The 21119-nt window shown below is 26.1% G+C and overlaps 2 protein-coding genes across 8 annotated transcripts in view; one reads left to right on the top strand and one right to left on the bottom strand.

Annotated features, from left to right (window-relative positions):
• Positions 1 to 19385, top strand: part of LOC129974986 (membralin-like) — a 64520-nt gene extending 45135 nt beyond the window's left edge. Inside the window, exons 8-13 of one of the 3 annotated variants that reach the window (XM_056087830.1) lie at positions 369 to 426; positions 2112 to 2153; positions 8754 to 8837; positions 12812 to 12944; positions 15597 to 15696; positions 17180 to 19385. In XM_056087830.1, the coding sequence (XP_055943805.1) occupies positions 369 to 426; positions 2112 to 2153; positions 8754 to 8837; positions 12812 to 12944; positions 15597 to 15696; positions 17180 to 17872 (1110 nt within the window). In that variant the 3' untranslated portion in view covers positions 17873 to 19385. The remainder of the gene's footprint in view (positions 1 to 368; positions 427 to 2111; positions 2154 to 8753; positions 8838 to 12811; positions 12945 to 15596; positions 15697 to 17179) is intronic. The other 2 variants (XM_056087832.1, XM_056087831.1) reach the window with 2 other exon arrangements.
• Positions 19386 to 19426: 41 nt separating this feature from the next.
• The window catches only part of LOC129974984 (obscurin-like), a 236724-nt gene continuing 235031 nt past the window's right edge, over positions 19427 to 21119 (bottom strand). For all 5 annotated transcript variants that reach the window (XM_056087826.1, XM_056087825.1, XM_056087828.1 and 2 more), the window contains 2 exons: positions 20449 to 20637; positions 19427 to 19747 (listed from right to left, as the gene is read on the bottom strand). In XM_056087826.1, the coding sequence (XP_055943801.1) occupies positions 19744 to 19747; positions 20449 to 20637 (193 nt within the window). In that variant the 3' untranslated portion in view covers positions 19427 to 19743. The remainder of the gene's footprint in view (positions 19748 to 20448; positions 20638 to 21119) is intronic.

Below are 21119 nucleotides of genomic sequence, written 5' to 3'. Positions count from 1 at the left end.
CAAATTGTATATTTTTCATTAAAGTTCAATTTTTTAAAAAAATTCCTTTATTTATGAAGGCAAATTGAAAATATTATTGTAGTGTAAGTGGAAATTTCATGTTCAACTGTTTTTGTGACAAAGTTGTTAAATTAACTGGTAATAGTATATCAAATCATTATATTTAAAATTGCCTTAAAACTGATGAGAAGTAGCCATATAAAAACTAACATTTTTATGCAACAAAAGAATGGGAACCTTTAATATATTTAAAATTTTATTAATTTATTTTATTAGTTATTATAAATGTTATAAATTTCTAAGTGTTAATTAAGAAATCAGTATTTAGAATGTTTTTTTGTATGAATAATTTTTTCTTCTTTTTCCAGACTCTGACTATTTCGGCATTGTTACGACATTCCCATCATCAAATATTTGTTGTAGTTGGTGAGTTCAATTCCTAATTATAAAAAATTGTGTTCTTGATTATTTTTTAAAGAAACTATAATATTATTTGTCTCTCTCTCTCTCTATATATATATAAATTGTAATATTTTATTCTCATCAAATTTTTTATTATATCAGTAAAATATAATAAATAAATAAAGTCAAATTTATATATATATATATATATATTTTCCTTTTTAAGGTTACAGTTATGTTTATATATAATCTTTGAATCATTCAGTATACATATTTATTTGTGAATGCTTATTCACAAATATATATGTTATAAAAAATATTGTTATATATATAAATATATGTTATAAATTCTGAATGAATACAATGTGTAGTATCCTTTATTGCAATTTTTTATTATTTTCAAATTCTTTTGCTTTTGTTACGTAAAATGTATTATTATTTAGTTTGATGTCAAGAAACCCATATTTGCAATTTTTGGCGTTCATCAAAACTTTGTTTTTGTTCTCATTAATATTTTGGTTATTTTCTCTGTTATTATCATTATTATTATTATTTCTTTCCGTGATATAATAACTTCTTGATATTTTTATTCTATTTAAAGAAGATAAGAAGGAAAAAATAAAAAAGCTTGGAGGACATCTCTATTCATTTGGTTTAATACAATGAATAAATACTATAGGATTTACAATCTTAATCTTTGCAATTTTTGGCGATCATCAAAACTTTGTTTTTGTTCTCATATTTTGGTTATTTTCTCTGTTATTATCATTATTATTATTATTTCTTTCCGTGATATAATGATTTCTTGATATTTTTATTCTATTTAACGAAGATAAGAAGGGAAAAAAAAAAGAGCTTGGAGGACATCTCTATTCATTTGGTTTAATACAATGAATACTATAGGATTTTCAATCTTAAGGTTGAAATTTTTAATATGTTTGGTTTGAAAAACTTGAAATTAAGTGCTCCATTAGTGTATATATAAGTATATGAATTAATACTATGCCTGAAAATTGAAGAAAAAAAAAAGATATAGAAATAAAAAAAGTTTTTTTAGATGAATAATTTTTTTAAAAATACAGTTAATATATATGGAATAATTACTTCATCAATTTATTGTAACTTTCATTTGAAAACAAAAATTTGGTGAAATGAGTATACTTGATTGAATACAATGAATATTTGCCAGTATGGTGCAAGAAGTTTGTGAGATTTTATATGATTTTAAGAGTATTAAATTGTGAACATTCAATATTGCTTGCATTCACCCTTTCCCCCTTTATTAATATATTATAAGAATTTCTAGCATTATTCTTGTATCAATTTTTAAATAATTACTATGTACAATTTTTTTTGAGTAGGGGAAAAGGATTGCATTGAAGAGGTATTATGTGTTGGGCAGATACTAATGAATGATTGTACGTTTGTACATGTTTTTTTTTTCTTTGTATACTCCTACAACTACAAATCTATATTTTCTTTAAAATCTGTTCCCTCACCCTTTCTTTTTAGAGTTAGAATAAAGTTTTTTTAAGTTAAAATAAAGGGGTTTTGTTTTTAGAGATAGAATAAAGTTTTTTTCGAGTTCTTATAAATTTTTTCTTTGGTTTTTAAGGCCTGCTAATCTGAGTTTGACTTACTTGTTTTCTAGAGTGTTTTATACTTTGTGAAAATTACAAGTTGACTCTGGATTATTTTTTCATTTTCAGGATATTGGATGCAACATGTTATTTCAGCTTTGGAAAGACGATGTATGCATCTTGGATAATACTCTATAGCTATATTTTAATTATTACCTATTAATATTACACTTTATTAATTATCTTATTGCTATTATTTAACATATTTCTTTAACTATTTAGAAAACTAGAAATGCTTAACATAATAATATAATTCATCTCAAAAATAAAAATAAATTAATGAATTAAATACTGCATTCAAACTTAAATTAATCATCAGACTTAGGATTTGATGGATGGTGAATCTATAGTTGAAATGACAGTTTGCTCTATGTATGTTAGTTTCTGAGTTTCATTCTGGAAGGTGATATTGTAACAGAAAAATAAGACATACATTTAAATACAATTTATACAATGTATTGTTTCCCTGAAACTGCCTTAAGCTTGTATTGCTACTTCTCACTGGCTGTGTTTGGTTACATAGCAATCTTTTTTTCCTCCCATGTCGTGAAGCTTGTAATCTTCAAATAAAACATTTAAAGTTTGCTATTCCTTAAAGGTTGTGCTTAATTAGCTTTAATTCCTTAGTTAAACAAAAAAATCTGATAAATAATTATACATCTCTATTATTTTGACTTAGTAGACAAAAATGAACTAAACCCTTCACAATTTCGCTGCCTTGTAATATCTTTGTTGATGTATATATATTTCTTTGATTAAGCGTTTTAAAGGTCTAAATATGAAATGGAAAATTTTTATTAAAATTTTTCAAAGGCAAACATTTTCAGATTTATAAAATGTAAACTCACTATCTTTCAGAATTTTTCTTTGGAATAAATATATCATTCAAAGATTAATTAAATGGTTAATATTATGAGAGATTTTGGAACATCTGAAATATTGGTAATTTAGATGTTGCATTAACTGATACTTTTCTTCTTAATGAAGATGAATACAGATGAAGCTTTTGATATGAAAAATCCTTCTTATGATACTGTTTTAATGATTTTTAGGAATAATTTATTGAATTCTGGATATTATACCAAAATTTTTTGCATCCTTTTAACTATTTTTTAAGCTGATAATTCTTTATCTCCATAAGTTTATCTAGGTCCTTAAAAGTTTCTTGAATTTTATTTTTCTGGACTCATTGTCCAAGAAAATTATTTGATTTACAATTAGGCCTTTTAAAAAAAGCCTTAAAAATAAGTAAAATTTATATCCATTGTTTTAATTTGTGGACAAAAATTTTTTCTATTCTTAAAGCATTGTTCTATGATTTCAGATAGCATTATAATTGTCAATTTTCAGAAAAAGAGGTAAAAAATAAATTTGAAATTGACATTTTGTCTCATTTATCAAATGAGTACATGTTTTCTTATGGCCATTATACACTACTATTAAAAGTTTTGGATACACTAACATTTAAAGTTTTTCGAAAACTATTCATTTCTAAGTAAGAAGTCTTTTATACATTTTATTTTCCCTTCTTTTTTCTGAAAATCTACCATACCATTTTAAATCATAGAACAATGTTTCCAAATAGTTTTTTTCCCCCTTTTGTCTGCAAATTTGGACAAATAGAAAAGTACCAAGTCATTTTCAACAATTCTGCCCCCCCCTCTCCACACACAAAGTTGTATTTTTCACTAACTAATGCAGTTATCAGTCTGAAATGTTTACTAAGCATTTCCTTCTGTTTTAATGCATCTTCAAATTGAATTACAAAAATTTCATCCCAAGTATAAAAAAAAAGAAGAAAAAAAAAAAAAAAGAATCTAAACTTTAAAAGAAATTTATTCCTCATATAATTAAGCTAATTTAACACTTGACAGCTAATTGTATATGCTTTTTATATCTATAGTTTTTCAATTTGAATTTTTCCTTTGAGATTAACACACTTTTGTTTAAACACTAAAAAAAAAAAAAAACACCTACGTTCAGATTTATCACCTCACACCACCTATAATCCTGTAGAAACTTAGAGGTCTGTTTTGGGAACACACTTAAACTAATAAATTAACTTTTATGTATTTTTTCTTTATTTTGTCATCTCATGCCAGTTTGATTGGGTTATAGGATTTTGCTTTGCTCCAACAGAAGAAAGGGTGTTGATAAGGGAGAATTGAGAATCCCCAATCTTTCCTTTATGTATAGTTTGAAAGAAGGGGAAAGGGGTGTAGCAAGCAGGATTACTACACAAGGAAGGAATCTTCAACAGACCCAGTAGTTGGAGATAATATTATGCCATTCATTGCATATATTGCATGCAACTCTTGCTATAGAAGGTGGAAACTATTCTTTCTCTTCTTGTAAATTGCAAGCACCTACAATTTTTTTTCAATAGAACTGAGGAGTTTGCAATTCAGTAGAATTTGAGGGAGTTTGAAGTGTGCAAAAATCGAATTGACAAGTTTTCGTCAAAGTATATTAAAGGTCAAAATGTTTAATCGGAAATTGTGAGAAATGATTAAGATACCAATTATACAATCTGATAGCCAGGCCATAGCTGAAAGGGACTTTTTCTTTAATAAAAATATTGAGTTTAAAAACTTAAAAATTTGTTGCAAAACATTTGATTTCAGCTAAATTAAAAAAAAAAAAAATGCGATGAAGTGGAGAATTTTCAAATTGCAAAGAACTTATATGTAGAGAAAAAATATACAGTAAATATGCTGAAGAAATGTACAAATAAAGATTAATTTCTCAAAATGATTGAAAGAATCTCAAAAGGAAATGCATTGCTGATAAATAAATGATTAATTTTTTTAAAGTGAAAATTGAAGCAACGATTTCTACATTGCAGAAATCTGTGAACAAATTGGGCAGTTGATAATAGAGATTTTCAATGCATAGTAGAATCAAATAATTTTAGGAATCGAAAGTTTAAAAGAATAATTTAAAATATTTTAATGGTGCACTGTCTGTAGTTCATTTGTTTGATTGTAAATGAAAATTTCTTAATTTGCATCTGTGTCTTGTGTTTTCATTCTACCTAGCATTGATCAAAAGTAAGATTAGAATGTGTTTTTTAGTGAAATATGTTTGTGAAATTAGTATTCTGCAAAATTATCATTTGGTTGTTACTAAAAATAAGGGCTCTTGTATTGTAATTTCAAAACTCACTTTGAGGTACAGTTTTAAGATATTAATTGAAGAAGATCATAACAAATCTTCTCCCTTAAGCATTTAAAGTAGAAGCAGGCTTGTTATCTTGCATTTGAATGTTAATAATGAAAATATTGTATTTAAATTTATTATATGCATTTTTATTTCTCAAGTATTTAGTTGTATGGCCCTTGAATTTTCTATAAAGATCCTCGAAAATCTTTGAATTTATTTCCTTCAATAAAATTGGGTATTCTGCTTTAACATCTGTTAATTTGCATACTTTTATTTTTTATTTTTTTATTTTTAATGTAGAGAAACTTTATTAAGTTTATAACTTTTAGAAATGTAATTAAATTTTAAAATTATACTTTTAGGTTGTTTTCTAGTACCATTATTTTGCTTTATCTATCAGTAGCTGTGCTAGATACTTGTTTAATAATTATTTTCAAAAATTTTGAAATATTTTATGTTTTATTTGTGTTTAGGAATTGATATAATGATATGAAATGAGTGTTTCTTTCTTTTTTTTTAAATCCATTTTTTATATTTCTTTTACCTTATACTTTCATTGAAAATTTATTAATTATTTGAAGAGTTCACCTAACTATATTTTATCGTAAGATATTAGGAAATTGAATAATTAAAGCATAAAGATAAATTTCTAGTTCAGCAAAAAAAATTATTTTTTTGCATTGGCTTTTGCCTGATAAAGTGGAAATCAAATGCAATGCAAATAGATGTTTTGCAACATTTCTTCAAGCAGATTTTGCTTAAACTCTTTTATTTAAATGATATAGAATGCCTGTTTGTATTTACAGATTACCGTTTTCCATACCATTTTCTGACATTTGATAAAAAAAAGTCCTTACATTTGCACAAAACAAATTCATTCACTTACACTTTCATATTTAAGTAAATGATTCTACAAACATAAGTCTTAATATATTGATTATATATTATTTCAGTTGCTTTATAAACATTTGATGTAGTGCAAATAAATGTTTAAAAAAATTTTTTCTCTTGAAAAATATGCATTTTCTATTTTATTAATTTTCAGATATTAGTTTAGTAAAAGCTTTTTAATAAAAGTACTTTTTTTTATTATCTTTATTAATATAGGTATTGTGTATGTGTAATATTTATTATAAAGAAAAAATTCATTTTTATTTTCATTTATAAAGAAAAAATATATATGCTTATGTTTGTTTGTTTTGTAATTAAAAAAAGAAATGAATAATTTCCTGTCTAATGTTTTTGTATAATTATTTATCGTACATTGAGTTCTAAAATATACTCAAAATCAATTTCGCCTATAGTTTTTATATTTTTTTCATGATGATTTTTTTTCCATGATATGAGAACAAAAACAAAAATATTTGAAAGAAGTACAAATTTCTTTTGCTAAACGCTCCTTCTCCCTCCCCTTTTTTTAAAAGCATGAATTCTTAATGCTTAATTCTTAATGTTTGTTTTGTATCTTTCCAAAATTGTTCCTTTTAATAAAATTTAACACAATTTTACTTAGTGATAATTATTATAACACAAAGTTGCAAATATTACATTCGAATATTTATTTAAATCTGTCCATAAAATCATTTATTCCACTATGCTTGCTATCTTTAGTAATTTATTTAATAATGGTTATTTATTTAATTTCATTGATTTTTTTTTTCTTTTTCATTTTTGATGATCGCTGTAATAGCATCTTTTGTTTCAGAATATTATTTTCTTTTAATGTTAGCAGAAAGAAGCAATTTTATTTAGTTTTTTACTCACATTTTTTTTCTGTTTAAAAATGAAAATTTGTGTGAAAGAAACAATAATTCTTTGAATGTTTTTTGTGTATAATTATTACAATGTTTTTATTGTCCCAAAAAGTCTGAAACATGGTTTAATACTTTATCTATTAGAGATTAGTGGACAATGTAAATGGCAGAGTGTTTAAAATAAGACCATATTAATAAAAATTCTAGACGAATTTAGTCATGAAAAATTAAAGAAAGCTTTAATTTTTTATACAACAATATCATTACAAAAAAAACCCCATACTTGTATCTTTAAAATTGAGTGAGTTATACTTAATTCAGAATTAAATGTGCTAAATAAGGACCATATACCCAAATTGTAATAAATTTTGTTACATATTATAAAAATATAAAATATATAACATTTACATTAAAAACCTTTTTGCTTTTTAAAGATATATTCTTGGTATTGTCACATATTCTTAAGTTTTTTCCATATTCAGACTGCCATTTTTATTTGTAAAATTAAAATATAAAATAAATACATGCAAGAAATTGTCAAATTTATCATAATTTTTCAAAATTGCATTCTAACAAATGAATTCGCAGATGATTTTTTTTTTTCTTTTCATTTTAACTGTAACTTATGCCGGGTTTACACTCGGCCAGTTACAAGACGGCAAGTAGGCAGCGCATGATTAGAAAGGCTGAAAAATGCTGTTCATCAATGGCACGTAATTGTTCCGACGGAACAACTACAAGCCGCTGTATTGTATTTTTTCTTACAGCACATGCGTTTGTAAAATTTATCGGGGTTTTTTTTTTGGCGGCGTGTAAAAATTGATCAATTATCGTAGATTGATTCCGACATTTTTTGCTTTTCCTTTTTTCTGTTGTGCTTTAAAAAAAAAATTTATTGTCTATTTCTTTTCTAAATTTTTCAAATTTTGGTATGTTGACTTTTTATTTTTATTTTATCATTTCTTTTTTGTTTAAATATCCATCATTTCAAAACGATACGTAATGAAAAAGAAGAATTCAGGGACGCCAATTTATAGTTGGGTATGGAATGCTAGAATCTATCTTAGGAAATTGTGACAAACATTAATCAGTCCCTTTCTATGCATTCGCTGCCTACTTACTGTCTTATAATTGGCCGAGTACAATTTAATTATTTTTATCTTAATATTTATCTTAAAATATTTGCTTAGCTGCATAGTTAAATGCAAACGATTTTCTTTTATCACAAGATCTTTCTAAAATACATTTTATAAAATGTCTATCCATTTGTGTGCATGATTTTTTTATTATAGACCACTGTTTATCTCTGTCTATTAAAGCTTTATTTAAGAGTATTTGGGATTTTTTGAAACAGGCTCTCGCATTTTTTATCTAAAATTCTTCACTGTATATGGTCCCTATTTTCACAGAAGAAATAGCGTTTTGTGTAAAAAATGGCTAAGATCATTTTTTTTTTCTTTTCTGTATCATAATTTATTTGGTTTTAAAGATACATTTATGCGGTATTTTTCTATGATCTTGTGGAGTGAGAAAGGAAAGCTTTTTAATTAACCAAATTTGTCTAGAGGGGTGGCATAAAAATTTAAAAAGTGTGGCTTTTTGAAAATTAATTGCAAAAATGTTTTATTTACGTAGTCTTATTCTGCACCATTTTTTGGACTATTTTACAATTTACAACATCTGCTTAACTCTATTAGGTAAAGATTTAAACCACCTTTCAATCTTTTGGGGACATTCTGTAGAATGAATGTCTTAAATCTTTCTGGTAATATGTTTTAATTGAATTCTTATCCAGCAAATATCTTTGATGCCGTCTGGCCACGCAATTTTATTCCAACGTCAGGGGCTCCCGTACTTACAGTTATTTTGGCATTGGTTGGTACGTATATTTTAACATGTATTGCATTAAGACCCTTCATTGTTTTGTCAGTAAAGTTACACTTTTTCTAAAAAATGATATTTCTTAATTTTTAATTGATTACTTAATTTTTTTGTAATATTACAATATGGTTAGATCAGTTATGTATTTTTTAACAATTGTATAATCTATAATCCATGAGGTTAGAAACTTACTTTATTCTTTTTATTATTAGATATTTATGATATGATATTACATTTCAAAAGAAGAGAAAGTTGTAAAAACTATATATTATTTGGATTTGTTTTGCCATCAGAATATAAAGGTTTTGCTAGTCTAGAAAGTCACCAATTGCAAGCTTAATATGAAAGACCATCTGCAATTATTGTTTTTGAGCTAATTTCTTTTAGGTATTAACAAAATAGAAACTTTCTTGATATTAAGTAATAGCATTATAGAAAAAAAAACTTATAGAAAATCTTAGAAAGCTTGTAGAAAATCCAACTTATAAAAAAAGTGGTTGAAATCTAAATATTATTAAATATCACTCAAGTCTATTTTAATGAATTAGGAAATCCTGGTTCTATTATATTATTACAACCTGTTATTTCTTCCTGATACTTTTAATTTCATATTTCTTCTTCCCTTAAGGAATACACTTAATTGTTTGAGGGTGAAGGTCAAATGCCTTTTCCTGGGAGTCAGGAAGAATTTTACATCTGTTATCAATTGAATTAGAGCTGCAACTTTTTGATTTTATAGATTTTTCTATGTTTGAAGTATATTGTCTCAAAAATTATCTTTGTAGGTAGTATAGATACATTAAACCAATGAAATATTTGATTTATAATAACTATTTTTTTCCCCTGCCAGAGAGTGTTCTCTGAATTAGAGCTTCAGAAAATTTTTAGTATTTTCCTGAATGATACGCTAAATTCACAATAGTGGTGTACCAAGGATAAATGATGGTCATGATGCTCTCCCTTATGATAGTTCTCTTGAAACTATGACATAAATGCACCAATGGCTTGTCATCTTGGCTTTAGAGCATCTATCCTCCCTTATCTTTATACCACTCACACACAGTCATTCATCAGAATTGTTAAATTGAAAGGAAACAATAGATATTTTTTCATTTTTTTAAATGGCTTTTTATTCTTTCAAAAAGTAATTAAACTATATGCTTGCATCATTACAAAAGATCTTTAAATTTTGCATATTTTTAGTTTAATGAATCAAGTGGTAATTAGTTTTATTTACTGTTAAATATTTGTATTTACAGATAGCAGTATAGTAGAAGTTTTGAAGTGCTGGTGTTAACTTTTGTTAATTTTTACCAGAAAATTTTTGTAGAAAAAAATATTTTAAGCTCTATGGTTATCAAATATTGCTATCTGTAGACATATTTTGAATAAATGAAAATCTATGTTTTTATTTCTTATGTATAATAATAATCGTTTAAGGAAAAAATAAAGGGAAATTGTCCCAGAATTAATGCAGGATTTGAATTTGCCACCATTCATGCAGTAAAGTGCTAGCAATCCTAATAATAATAATAATAAAAAAAAACAGTTAACAGCTGATAGTTTAGAGTTAGTGAAAATGGAGCATTACACAATAGATTAATGTGTTAATGTAAAATTTGAATTAAATAAAAAGCACAGTTTTTTTCCCCCCTTAAATCTGTTTTATGTTTTTATTGAATCATAAAGTACACAGGGTAGGTTTATGCATGGAATAACACATAGGCAAATGGCCTCCATGACTTTGTTGGCACATATACACTCTTTTGTTGAAATTTTCCATGACCATTTTGCATAAATGTCGCTGAATTTCATTGATGCCACGTTGAATTTCTTCCTTCAATACACACATGCCTGTGGGTTTGTTGACATAGATCTTTGACTTTAAATAACCCCTATAAAGAAATCCAGTGGTGTTAAATCACACATTCGAGGTAGCCAATTTTCAAACTGCAGCCACCAGACTTTTATTATTTTTGAAATATTTTTCAACAAGGAAAACATGCTGCTCTATTGTGTAATGTTCCATTTTTACTAACCCTAAACTATCAACTGTAAAATGTGTTTTTTTAATAGGGTTGCCAATACTTTACTGCATGAATGGCTACAAATTCATAACCTGTGTTGTGCTCATTTTGGAATACCCTTTATAAATAATTTAAAAGAAACTATAAATATGTTACAAAATCATAAATTTGTTTTTTCTGAACTTATTGTAATTCAAGTGTTGAAAGATCATTATTTCACATTTGAATTTTCAGTTGGAATTTACTCATAATCATTACTGTCAACATCTAAATGCTTTTAATTATTGTAAATTGTTGTGGGTGGTATAAGAAACATTTTAAAGACTTTTGCAGCTGTTATTTCAATTATCTCTTAAAAGTATTAACTTAGTAATTTACATGGTACTTGTATATTAATCATGTGACATTTGCAAACGTTATTTATGGAAGAAACTTATTACCATGTGATTTTTGATAATTAAGTGTTGATATGCGATTAATATCTAAATTTTGAAATCTTTTAGATGTTATTTCGTATCATTTTCATGTTTCTTATGTGATTAATGCCCTTTTATTTTATTATTCTGTTATTGAAGGATACTTGTTTGAAGCCAAAGGTAAGTCAAATTAATAGTATACAGAAAACTGCTATCAATCATATCATTTGTATATGCCATAAAAGTTGTATCATCTTTTAATCTATTCTTTTAATTTTAAAGTAACATCTTTTAAACTTCGACTTTCTGAAATTAAATCGCTGCTAATATGAATATTTTATAAGTCCTTGTATACAGATGATTAGATTTGGATGTTTAATAATGGGTGTTTGGATGTTTAATGAAATTTTATGCAAGTATATCTATTTTTAAATGCATCAGTGTTATCTTCTTCCATAAGAAAATAACACTCAAATGCTTGCTTTAAGAGGCAAAATAAACAAAATCTAAGTATATGTTTATAAAAAAAGTACTGATGGTAAGTTAACAATCTGTCTCTTACATTTGCCAGTCTTTTGTTTGCAACTATTTCCTACTTTGGGAGATATCTTGTTTGCAATGATTGCTTTAAAATTTGACCCAAATTGACTGGCATTAATGATTGATCTCAAAACAGATTTGTTGAACATCATAAATGAAAAATAATTGCTTGAGGTTATAAATACTTCCAAATGATGAAATGATATACTAGTATTTTCAAAAATATATGGCAAATATTTGTAAAATTCAGAATTTTCAACTTTTCTGAATTTTATCTTCAAATTTGAACAGCATTTTGATCTTAATTTTGTCTATTTGCGTATGTTTTAATATTGCTCCTAAAATATTCACGGCTATTGTAAGAGGAAATGGCAAAGACAAATTTTGATGCATTAATAATTATGTATGATTTGAAATTTTGAAAATTTGGCTCTTAATTTTTTATTAAAAACTATATTACATACTATTATTTTACTGGGCTGCAAAGATATTGATTGTTGACAGTGAATTTACTCCTTTGTTTTTTGCTATTTAATTAAATAATAATATATATTGTAGTTTCTGTGTGCTATCAACTTGAATTGTCTTTGATTGCAATATTTCTCTTGCAGTATTCAATTAAATGGAATAGGTTACTGAGTGCATTATTGGATACTTTTTTTTCTGTGATTTATATTAGATGTTTCAAAATTTATCAAAAAATTAACATCAGAAGGATTAATTTATAAAATTTGAAAAAAAAAAGGAATTGCATATTTTTAAAGTTTTTAATCGCAGTTAGTGCATTTATGGCTATAAAAACAAACAGTTATTATTATTTTTTTTAAAATTTTAGCAAACAAACCAAAAATCTGGTTAAGATTTTCATAATTAATTGTAATTTTTGGCAATTCTTTTATTTTATGGGAAAAATAATATATTTCTATTGTATGCTGTTTATTTTTTGAAAATGTTTATTGAATTATGAGAAATCTTATTTTCTTCACTAGGTATGGAGGCAGTGATGTCTGACTTTTTCCATGATAGAACAATTGCTCTTCATATTATTGTTGTAGTCTGGTTTGCTGATATATATGATGCTGTTTGTTGTCAGTCACCTCTGTCAAAGAGGCATTGGTATAAGTAAGTTTTGATGGCACCTTTAAAAACTTTTCCTTAAGTGCAAGATTGTTTCTTTCATTATGTTATTTTTATTTTAATTAAATTAACTGTGAATTTTATTTAGAATTTTAAGTATTAAGAAATAGTTATTATATATCCATTCCTAGAATTTGTTTTTACTGTAATATTTATTCAATTTAATATTTCTGTTTTAAATGTTCTGGTGGAGCACCAAACTTTGATGTATTATATTAAAAATGTTTGACACCAAGAATCTTTTATGTATACCATCAATTTTATTTCCTTTGTTTTTGAGCTATTGTAGTAATAATATCAGCTGGAATTTAGGATTTTACTTGCTGTTGGAGCTTAACAACTCACTTTTAATTACCATGTTAATTGATTTTGATTAAATAAGATTTTATATATTACCATCTTAATTACAATGATAGACTCCCCCCCCCCTCCCCCATCTCCTGTATGTAGTGAATAAATTTCGAGACAGATTTATTTTTATTATTGGCACTGTGTATAAATTTTATTAATAATCATTCAAATTGGAAGACTTTGATGTTAGCAAACTAAGTTTTTTGACCAGTTATCCTGTAACAAAAGTACAGTACACTTCCGAATATCTGCCCAAATGTGGCAGAAGGACAGGCTGGATAACAAAGAAGTCAGATAGGTCAGAGTTCTATGAACTCATTTCTTTGCCCACTAATACTAGAAGACAAAGATTTTATACCAAAACTCAATGTTGTAATACATATTTTCTCACTTCTTATTGAGTACTAAACACACCATTTATCTCGAGCCACAAAAAATGTGAATGCAGCCGGTTGCTGGTAAGCGTATCAAATTAAAGTAGAAGACTATGTACTGGTAGTTTATATATGCTTACATACTGCATTGCACATTTTAAGAATTTATTAGAGAAAAAGTAAGTTAAAGGATATAAACTGTTCATATTTTTACATAAATTCTGTAATGCTTAATTTTAATGCAGGGAACATAAACAAAATATTGACATAAATTGTAGACCTAATTCTTAAGAAAATTGATGCGAACTGATTTTATTTTTTTTACTGATAAATGATTACACAAACATGAAAATGTAACCCTAAGATAAGAGCCAAAACTTAGTTTTTACTTTTTGAAAAAGTCCTTAATAGATGATTGTTTTTCCGTTTTAGCTCATCGCAGATGCCACTTCCTCATTTAATTATGATAAAAGAAAACTAGGCCGGATTGAACGGAAGTGGATAGTCGTGAACAAGATATTCGGGAGTCTACTGTATATCTCTTTTTCAAGATTCTCTAAATTCTTAGTAAAATTAATTAATTAATTTTCCTTTGTATGCTGTTTCCTCGCAATTTAGTTTGAAATTCAAATTAAATATCTAAATTTTGACCATTAACCTTTTGGTTTTTATCAATACTGATTCTCATGTATAATAAAAGTGGACAGCATTGGGGCTCTACCTATTTACATAATATTAGTATGTTGATTGAAACATACTAATATTAGGTAGAAAAGGCTTAAAAATAAATAATTTAATAATTAATATTTTTAATAAATTAATTTAATAATTTAAAATTTTAATAATTAAATACTTTTTATAAAGATTTAGGAAATTTTAATTGATCTGGATTAGGAAATTTTAATTGATTTCGATACCATCTTTTCTAATACAAGTGACCTTTTAAAGATTTTTTTTTTTCATGAGAAACTGTTGAAAATTTTAGTTAGTAGAAATGAGCATATACAAACAATTTATATAAGTACATTAAGAAGCTAATTAGTAAAAGATTCTTCTTGAACTCGGCTAATAATGAGGCTTTAAAATTTTGTCACCTATTTTTTTTTAATATAGTATTACAGGGGGGAAAAAAGACATTTTCATTTTGAAAAATATTTTTGAATATTTTAATATACGTTAGAATGAAACAAGTCTATTGATATAACTCAAAATATCTAAAAAAAAAAAAAAAAAAAAAAAAAATAATTTTTAAGGAAAAATATTGCAATTGGAGGCACAACTAAGAGAGTGTAAACTATTTGTTGCAGTGAATAATGCAAACTTTACTGTCAAAGTATATGGTGAAAATAAGCATCATTTGTATTCATAAAATTAGAGTAAAAATAAATTCAGAATAATGTAGAAAACTGAATAGTCCTATTTTTGTTTTCAACTTTCACTTTGTACAAATATTTAAAAAATGATTAAAATTTAAAACATTAAAAAATTACTAAACTTTTACTAAAAAAAATAACTTCTTTGTGCTAGATATTTAACTCTCTAAAAGATTTAATATTATAAAATTTAATAAATATTGGAAAACCATAGTTGACACTTTTTTTCTTTCCACCACTGTATGTAGATTTTGATTAAATGTTTTTTTGTTTCCAAAAGAGCTACAATTTTATAAATCTTCTTTGTTTGTGAATTTGTTGTTACCTTTTATTAACTTCGTATATGTATTTTAATTTTGTTTCATCAGAAAATATTATTCCTGCATGAAATTTTGTTTAGCTTTATGCTAATTTCATACCTTGAAATTTAAGAAGTTCTATTGCTATGATGAAATGTATTTAACGAGTACTTTATTTGTTCGTTGCTATTTTGTCTTATTTGTATATTTTTTTAATCTGACAAATAAATTTAATTGCAGGTTTTTCTACTTGTATCACTTTTTGTTTTATGCCTATAATTACAAATTTCTTGGAGTTTATTGGCGTTTATCTCTCACAGTTTCTTGGCTTTTTATTTTCGTGAGTATTACTTTGAATAAATATATTAATGAATTTATACAAAAAAATATTTTTGTACTATAAAACATTTTCTCATTACAAGTTTTGTTTAATTATTTTTCTATTTTAAACTTGTTATATTTGATGCTTTGATACTTTTTTCCTCAGTTGTTCTGATTTAAGCTAATGTTTACTTTTTTAAAACTTTAATTAGTTGATTAACTTTATTATTTTAAACTTTTAACTAAAATTATTCTTTGGAGCCTATTATCAAATAGGTAAAGTAGGCAATTTCATAGGGTCTCCAAAATGATAGGGGGACCAAAATTTCAGTTTATTTTTCTATGATGTTGTTTTCTGAGTATTAGGATTTCATTTAAATTGTAAGGGATCTGCACATTAACTTAAAATTCAAACTGGATGTCGATTAAAAGCTGAAACGTTTTCCTAATGTTCCTAATTAATTATCTTTTACAAGTTTTATAATATGTTATATAAAAACGTTAAAAAATTTAATTTACATTGAAAAAAGTCTGATTCCACAGTTAAAAAATATTTAGATTGTGTTCATATGTTGTGTTGAAAGTTACTTGTGTTGAAACTTGTGTTTTTTTTTTAATGAGAAATTTTGAAGTCAACTCTTATCAAAAGAATCCTGTAATTAGATGTTCTGTTAGTGCATCAAAATTTTTCGAGTAAAATTGTTTATACGAATAATTAAAATCATTAAGAAATATCTAGTGTTGTACACTGGAAAAAGTAATCTAACTAGATAGAAAATCTGAATTGAAAATTAAGTACTTTTATGATATGCTTCAGTGTTTCATTCATTTATTATTTTTTTATTTGAATTCTTTTATAATGTACACATCTTAGTACTTTATAATGTATGCATGATCATAGTTTCTTGAAAAACTATCAATCATTTCATTTCAGTAATGAAATACATTAAAATATCAGAATTTCGTTGTTTCTTCTTAAGCAGCAAAAAAAAAAAAAAAAATCATAATAAATTTGATATTTTAAAACTACATATACAACTATATATTAATTCTTCCTGTTAATATAGAAAACACTTTTTAGTTTTGGATATATTTTTCAACTATTTAAAAGTAAATTAATATATTATTATTTTCAAAATGGTACAGTTTGATTTTAAAAAAACGATAAATGATTTTAGCTTGACACAGTCTTAATTTCTGTGTATAAAGCTAGCCTAAAATTAAAATTTTTTTCAAGATTTTATGGCTGAAATCAGTCTCTCCAATCTTTTAATGATTATTCAAAATATTATTCTGTTTTTTAATTCTTGAAATTGCTTGTGTATTTTATAATTATACTAAAAAAATCATATTAAAGTCAATTTTTTAAAATTTCAGACAATATTTTTTTTTCAGATTTTGCTTTTTATTGTAGTTTATCATTTAGCTGGTATTTGATTATAACTGGAAATATATTGTATTTAATTAATACAATGGTTTAAAAATTGGTTTATGTATTTCAGCACTCGATGATCTTTTTCTTTCATCACTATGAATTGCCACGTTTTCTACATCGGGCTGCAATGTTTCAAGCAACAAGAAATGCCAACAACCGCAGATCATCGCGGAGTCATAATCGCAGAAACCATTCTTCTCCTAATAACAACAACAACAACAATAATAATCAAGAGTTAACTAATGAATCAACTCCTCTATCTGATCGCCCAGAAGTTTCAAGTGACAACCAGCCAAATGGCAGTGAAATAAATCAACCAGATCAGCAGCAGCCAGCCGAGAATCTAGTCAATGAAGAAGTTGTATCAGCTGCAGGTTATGATTCTCTTTCCCAAAGTGAAGCTAATACTGAAAGCAAAAATTCCGAAATGAAGTGCTGCGATGTTTGTCACTCACTTCAAAATCATTCTGAGGTGCACACCTGTTTGAAAGAGAATCCAACTACTGCTGTATCAACAGCAGAAGAAAATTCTGTGGAATCTAATGATGAAAATGCTGAATGCCACCATAAAGATGATGAAGTGGAAAGTTTTGAAAATTTCAGTGGACATCAAACCTGTGAACACAGTGAAAATGAATTTTCTGATGGAAGAAATGCTGAAAAATTCGCTGTAGAAGGTATATTTAACGAGTCTAATATAGATGAAAAGGCTGAAAAACCAGAAAATGTTGTGCATTCAAGAGAACTGAATGTTGATTAAAAAAGCACTTTTATATTTGTTTTGCTGTACATTTATTTGTTGTATATTACTGCTCAAAAACACGATTTTAAAATTATTAAATTGTATATCATATGCACAATTGCAGATATTATAATTTTGTTTTTAACTTGTATATGTATTGCTTTTTGTGTAAATAAATCCTGTGTTTAAATCAATTTGCTTTATGTTGTTATTCAAATTGTTGAATGTTTTTTTTAAAGTTGATTATATGTTGCTTGGAGTATGCTTCCATTATTTTTTATTTGTTCCTTAGAAGCTGGTATGTTTGAAATAATATTTGTCTTTCATAATTTATTTTGTTAAAAATTGTATTGATGTTGTGTATTTAGTGTATTTATAATGTTTTCAGTATATTTAAAAATATTTTAGCAAAATTAAAAAAAAAAAAAGTGTGCATATAGACTTTTGTAAATTTTGACTTTGTTGATATATTCTTATTAACAATTAAGCAGTGGTATTATAAATTAGATGTGTTATTGAGTGTATTAATCCAGTGAAAATTAATTTACACTCTTCTTAAATCATATACGTATTTGTAGTTTATTATAATGGAATATGTGTGTGAAAACTTGATATTGTGTATGTGGAAATGCAGCTAATGTTGTGTTGTATTCAAGCTGCTGCAAATGTCATTTTTATTTTGTAAATAGGACAGTTCAACTATAATGTTGAACTATTATTATTTTGCTTTCCTAAACAAGTTCACTTGCCAAACTGATTTAGACGGGTTTTTCTCCATGCATTTTTTATGCTATACAAATGAATTTTATGCAAAATGCTATAATTGTGTATATTTTCCTGATCTAGTTATAAGATTCGCCAAGCAAATATTATCTCGTTTTACTTAAATCAAGATGATTCCCCCACTTATGAAAACTTTTTCTGTTTTTAAAATTGAAAGTATTGTAGAAAATTATGCTTGCGATATTGCAAAGGTGACAATGTTTATCTGTTATAGAAAATCAGTTCATCACTTTTTGTTTCCAGGTTCAAAGATAAATCTCCCTTTTTTTTTACAAACCTAATGACATTTTAAATATAATGACTTTAACAGAAAAAAAAATCAATTATGTCATAAAATAAGATTTTTTAAGAGAAATATTTGTCTTAGTATAAATCGCTTTATTTACTGAGTAATGAATGAGATTGTATGCTTCCTGCTGAGGCATTTTTCTTGCAAAATTCGTGAACAAATAACTTGAAATATGATATTCATAATTTTCCATGTTTAAATCTAATTAACAAAATGGCCACACTAAAATTTTTAAAAGTATTTCTAATTTGATAGTTCATTTTTTTACCATCATTATTGATTTATACTTGAAAAATATAATTAAAATAGGACACCTTTTCATATTTTAGTATTAAGTTATTTTCTCATATGAATTTAAAGCCTCGATGATGTAGTTGATTTTTATTTCTGTTTCTTACAAATTGAGAAATTTATTATTCCTGTCCAGTGAAATGTTTTGAAGTACCATTTTATATGAAGAAAATGATTTGAAATGTATAATAAAAAATGAAAAGTTTCCATAGTCTTCGAATTTCTTTATTTATATTATTATAGGAAACCACATCTGATTAAACATTTAATTTTAAATTCAAATGCATTATTTCTGATATGTTGAAAGTCCATATTGCACTGTATGAAGCAAGATTTCTTCATATCTTGTTATTCTAATGACATGCACTTAACACAGAAACAAATAATAAAACAATTATATAATGATTCCATTTTTGAAGCACTTTTTTTTTTGTAAAGCATTGAGTCCAGTATTGTTGATATTGTGCTTTACAGTTATTCTTGATTGGCAAATGGAAACAGTTCCCGTAAGTAGGTATTTCAGCCATTACCTGAAAAACATTAGAGACTTTGATTAGTAAGTTTGATAATGTACAGTATACAGAATTATGGTGGAAAAAATTTTCAGACTTGAAAGTTAATATGCATTTTTTTTCGGTAAGTGTGCGTGAAGATATTCTAAGAAAACTACTTTTCTGTTCAATGTAACCTCTTTTGTACAAAAGACGGCACACTGGGCAAAATGAATCTTCCATTTGGCTTTTATGAAGAACAGAGAGCAAAATCTAGCACTTAAGGTTCCCGAGTGGATTCATCAAGACTGTGGGATCGAATTACTGCCACTTCCTCAAAGGGACATATCTTTTACAGGAGGGGCTGTACGAGGTTTAGTACTCAACCCTAGTCGTGCCAACCTAACCCGCGTTGTAGAAACGACTTTTATTCAGGACTATGTGATAGTCTCAGGTTCCGTTTATTTAATATTAGTCGCGTATTTGACATTTTTATTGGGGTAGTTGGAAAATTAGTAGAAGAATATTGTAACAAATTTCGCCTTCATCGTCTGATTGTTGTTCAAAATTTTATGTCCTCCAAATAGTCTTCTTGTGTCTTCGAAACGGGAAGATTAAACTAATTAAATTATATACAAGATAACTACTGAAAATTTCGCAGCAATAATGTCAAATGCCTCTAATTCGAATATAATAATTTTGTATTTTCTTTTTTAAAAGTGTCGAAAATGCAGTTTTACCTCGTCTCCGGTTTTCCGAAGATATTTAGTAAATGTGCAGGCGTTGACTTGCTCTTAAGGGAATGGAACTGCTCTGAGAATTCTTTGAGGTGATGCGACAGGAAGACGGCGTGCTCTCGCTTCTTGATCATGAACTCATTCGGTAGTAACCACTTGTTCTCGAGGCATTCTTCGGCGGTCGGCCTTTTCCTATATTGGAGCGAGAATTTTAGTATCAATAAAAAATATCGGATGGTTGTATTTGAGTATCAGTAAAATGTTAAAAGGAAAAATGTTAGAAGTGTTTCAAAAAAATGATGTCCAAATTGTAGTAAGTCGATTCTATTTAACTGGAACGTAGGTTATTTTGGTCGAATTAAGGGTCTGGTGTACCCAATAGTTTTTCTACAATTTCCTTAAAATCTACTTTGTTCTGCTGCTACATGTAAACTATTCAGAAATTTGGATTTTTAAAACATTTTTCCATTTCAAAAATTAAAATTTTTAAAAATTTTCTTTAAAAATTGTCAAATCTTTTTTTAAAACTCTTCTCTTTCAATTTGCAGTATTTGCTGACCAAGTTTTTTTTGAAGAGTGCTTTTAATGAACCGAGTAAAATTAGGAATCCGATTTTAAATATATAAATTAGTTTCGGAGGAAAAAAAAAAAAAAAATGTGATTGTTTTGAAAAT

The sequence above is a fragment of the Argiope bruennichi genome, chromosome 7 (genome assembly GCF_947563725.1).
Source record: "Argiope bruennichi chromosome 7, qqArgBrue1.1, whole genome shotgun sequence".
In the NCBI taxonomy this organism is placed as follows: Eukaryota; Metazoa; Arthropoda; class Arachnida; order Araneae; family Araneidae; genus Argiope; species Argiope bruennichi.
Note: the sequence above shows the minus strand (reverse complement) of the source record. Positions and strands in the feature narration are given on the sequence as shown.